Source organism: Gavialis gangeticus, unplaced genomic scaffold (genome assembly GCF_001723915.1).
Source record: "Gavialis gangeticus isolate Ggan-Ray unplaced genomic scaffold, GavGan_comp1, whole genome shotgun sequence".
Taxonomy (NCBI): Eukaryota; Metazoa; Chordata; order Crocodylia; family Gavialidae; genus Gavialis; species Gavialis gangeticus.
This window is the reverse complement of record NW_017729025.1, coordinates 154,617,061-154,621,221: the sequence shown is the minus strand read 5'-3', so window position 1 is coordinate 154,621,221 and position 4,161 is coordinate 154,617,061. Positions and strand designations below refer to the sequence as shown.

At 45.7% G+C, this 4,161-nt stretch overlaps 1 protein-coding gene across 1 annotated transcript in view; it reads left to right on the top strand.

The window, feature by feature from the left end:
- LRRC56 (leucine rich repeat containing 56) overlaps window positions 1-3,399 on the top strand; it is a 136,120-nt gene extending 132,721 nt beyond the window's left edge. Inside the window, exon 13 of the mRNA XM_019519812.1 lies at window positions 1,935-3,399. Within this exon, the coding sequence (XP_019375357.1) occupies window positions 1,935-2,127 (193 nt within the window). The 3' untranslated portion in view covers window positions 2,128-3,399. The remainder of the gene's footprint in view (window positions 1-1,934) is intronic.
- Window positions 3,400-4,161: the final 762 nt, after the last annotated feature.

The window sequence follows — 4,161 nt, the reverse complement described above, 5'->3', positions numbered from 1 at the left end:
GTGGGTGGGGGATGAGGGGCACCAGCAGGGCCGGGGGGGCTGTGGGTGGGGAGTGAGAGGCCTGGACCTGTGTCCTGGTGAGCTAAGGGGGCAAGGTGAGCTCTGATTTTCCATGATAAAAAAACCCAAAATCAAATACCAAAATTTATAGATACTTAGAATTTATTTTACTGTAGTGATTGAGAGATTGGTAGGTTTCCAAATTGCTTTAAAATTGTAAATCTATCAATAAAACATTGTGTTCAATTGATATCTATATATATAGTGGTGTTTCATTTTAATTGTGTATTTTGGGTTTTTTAGCAGAGAATTTGCAAATTTTTTTTTTTTATTTTATCAAGGAAAACCAGGATTCCTGGTAGTGATGCTGTAAACACAGAAGCCATGCTTGTACCAATCCAACGGTATTTTAGTGACTTTCTAAATCATGGAAAAAAATGTTTCATTTGTCAGTCTGTCTTCTGCAGGCTGCTTACACAGAAACATCCCAGTACAGGATGTCTGCTATATATCTGGATACAAGGATAGGAGCAAAGATCCATTTTCTATGGCCCCTGGCAGGTGCTACATCTAATGTGTTAATGGAGCAATAAATTGTAACCTGCCACACATATAAGCAATTTATGACCTGATAACAAGCTGCAAAAATGGTGATTCGGCCTCAGAGATGTTACTTGTTATCTTTACAACTTGTTTGTTACTGTGCTTTAATATGAATATGTGGCATGTGACACATAGGGTGGTAAGTGTTTGGCAGGTACTCCAGCATCCCACTCTTTCCCCACCCTTCTTTCCCGCAGGGGGGACTCTCTATGACCTATACTGAATTCTGCTGCCCCAGGGTGCCTCAGTGGGAGATGTCATGGCTCAGCCCCCTCCTCCCTTTCCCCAACCAGCCTTCAAGTCTGCTTCTTTGAGAAGCCCTTTAGCACCTCTTCCCTGTGAAAGCCAGAGTTTAAACAAACACTCAACATAACTTGCTTTACTTGTACATAATAGGAATCTGAGAGAGGGGGAGAGAATTTCTTTGGAAAACTGTGGGGAGGACAGATGGGGAGAAAGGAAAAATATGTACACAGAAGCACCTTGTAAGGCATCCTGGAAGAGCTGGAGCTCCGCCACTCCCTGCATCCTTCACACAGGGCTCGCTGCAGCCAGGGATCAAGGCAGCAGCTCCTTCACCTTGGGAGAGCTCAACTGAGGAGCTACAGCTCACTTCTCATTAGCAGTGCAGCTGAAGGGTGTGTGTGGGGAGTGACAGTCCCTGCCAGCAGCTGTCCAGCTCCCCTTGCTGCTGTGTGCTGGTAGAGCAAGTTCCTGGGATGTTTTTTGCTCTCTAGATAACTTGCCCTGGGAACATGAAGCATGTCACATGGAGCAACAGTTTCCACTAAGCAACATTCCCTGTTGCTTGATGGAAGTTACATCTGCCAGGGTTCCATGAAGTGGACAGGGATAAAACGGCGTGTGTGAGAAGGAGCAGGGTCAACACTAAGCAAAAAAAACCCCAACAAAACAAAATGGGGAATGAGTGTTGCACTGTGAGCTGACCAATCTTGTGAGGGTTGAGTACCAGTGTAAACATTTCTGTACAGTCTTCCATCCTAGTGTAGACTACAGACATCTACAGAATCTATTTGGGATGGTCTAGGAACAGTGCATCCTGCATTTGTCTGGGGTATTGGACTAGATGACTCTCAAGGTCCTTTTCCTAAGATTCTCTGCATATTGACAAGTAGTCTGGTGTCCTCAAAACACACTAAGGTTAGCAGTATGTGTGCCTTAGAGATTTCTCTTGTGCCAAACTTCCCAAGTCACCAAGTACTGGACATTTTTGGTTAAGTTCTCAAGGAAATCCAGCCTGATCACACTGTTTCCTCATATCAGCTTGCACCATCTCACAATAGAGATTTTTTTCTCTTACTTTCCTTTAGGTCCATTGTGGACAAGAGTCCATCCAAAGTAATCACCCCTCACCAGCCTGTGGTCCGCTCATCCATGAAAACCCCAGAGAGGTTTGGGCTGAAGAATGCTGTTCATCCTCTGACTGCTCGGGCTGCACTGCAGAGGTTGCCAAGCAAACCCAGTGTGTCCATGGCAGCTCCACACCAGACTCCAGAGTCGTAGCAAACATCCCATGTAGCCACATCTGTCAGAGCCTGTCTGATAAGACCACACCACTCAGCAGGTGCTGGTATTCCTCATGCTTAATACCAGCAGTGCAGAAGCTGTATTCGGACTTCTCCTGAGAGCTGATTGCATTGCTAGAGCTGTCAAACAGAGCACTTTGTGCTAACGGAAGATTGGCTTCAATGAAGGCTACAACTGGTTAGAAACTTTTTCCTTGAAAGAACACCCTCTAATCAACAATACATCCACCCCTTATTAAACCAAAAGCAACTGATTTGTACAGCCTGCGTGCATGGAAATGAAACAAGACTTAGCTTCTTGGTAGTGATGCCCAACTATGATGGGAGAGTCTGCAGTGATGCTGTGTGAGGCAGGGTTTGGAGTTTGCAGTCCCCTGGACTCAAGGAGTGAGGAAGAAGTGCCATAAGGCCCTCCATGTTCACTCACATGGTCAGCCTGAAGTCCCATAAACAGGCCTTTTACACATAATACATAAGTTAATGAACTGAGGGTGACACGAAGATGTGCTAAAAATGACTGCATTGCAAATGAGCAGGTGTGTTCCCTATATTCCAGGGAAAGGAGAATCCAGCTTGTGGGAAGATGATGTGATTTTTATAGCTAACTTCTGTTCCCCATTGGCCTGTATGAGTTCAGTCTGTTTGCAATCATTCCTTGTTCCCATCAAGTATGGGAAAGAATACTAAGAATGTGCCGCACTGGAACTTTAATTCATCAGCCTGTCCTCTCTCTGCTCTGGAGCAACTCTCAGCACTGATCTTCTGTGGATAGGCATCACATGTCAGACTTTTGCTAGTGCTGATGACCTCTGGAAGCTGGTTTTGTTGTGTTCAAGTGGCTCCCAGCCAAACTTTTTGTCTCCCTGGTGTTTTAGAGAGAATGAGTGATAAGCAAATGAATATTCAGAATCAAATATTCCCCTCCTTTTCATTCAGATCAATTACATTTTCCAAATTCAAAGACTGAATTACTTTAAATGATTCACCAGCAAAGCTGAGCCAGGTAGGGAAGGAGCTTTTCTTGTTTTTCACAGACTATTTGTTTTAGATTGGAGTGAGATGTAGAACACTGAGCTGGTTTAAGTGACCGCAAACTGTGATGTAGGTATGTACAACTATGGTGCAGAACCTTAATGATGCCAAGCGTTCCAATGTCAAGCATCATAAAACCTTGTCTTTTTTAGTTGCGAAGTCATATGTTACAGATATTTTCTGGAAAGCAGTGTATAATACATGAATTATGCAATTATTGTGTAGTTTAATGCCTTTATCTTGCTGGCCTGTCTAGAGCAAAATATGCTATACAGTCCAAACCCTATTATGTAGGTCCTCCTACATAATAGCTGTAAGCTAGAAGCCATGTCCCTGTTCTTACAGTGAGCACAAGAGAAAATCATCTGCCATTTACATTAAGGACTGAGTGACAAGTAGTTCCTTGAAATGATATAAGTGCAGGAGAGATTTCCAGTCAGTTGTTGCCCAATAAATTGCTTGTATAATTAAATGGGCTTCTAGAATTGACTGTATGCCAGTGGCACTGATCATGGGGAAGAAGAACAGCCTGATCCAATGGAATAGAACAGGGGTGCTCAACCTCTGGCCCAGGTGCCAGATCCAGCCCACAGTGCTGGCCTGTGTACTGGTGTTTGGCAGTGGGAGAGCTGTGCCACTGCTCCCCTGGTGCCAAATCTCCAGACCTGTGAGAGCCCTGGGCCATGTACGTTGGATCTGGAGCCTAGTCCCAGTGTGCAGGGCCAGGCAAGGGTGGTGCCAGGGCCCTATCCTAGTGTGGGGGCAGAAGCAGGCAGTGTTGGATCCCCAGGACCCAATCCTGGCACACCAAGGGTGGGAGAGGCAGTGTCAGCCCCCACCCCGGACCCAATCCCAGAACAGGGTGGGAGGCAGTGATACTGTGTGTGGGGTAGGGAGGGAGCAGTACTGGGCCCCCAAGCCCTGATCTACCCCATAGATGGGCCCTGTACCACTCTTCTGGCCTGCAGGGCTAAAAGGT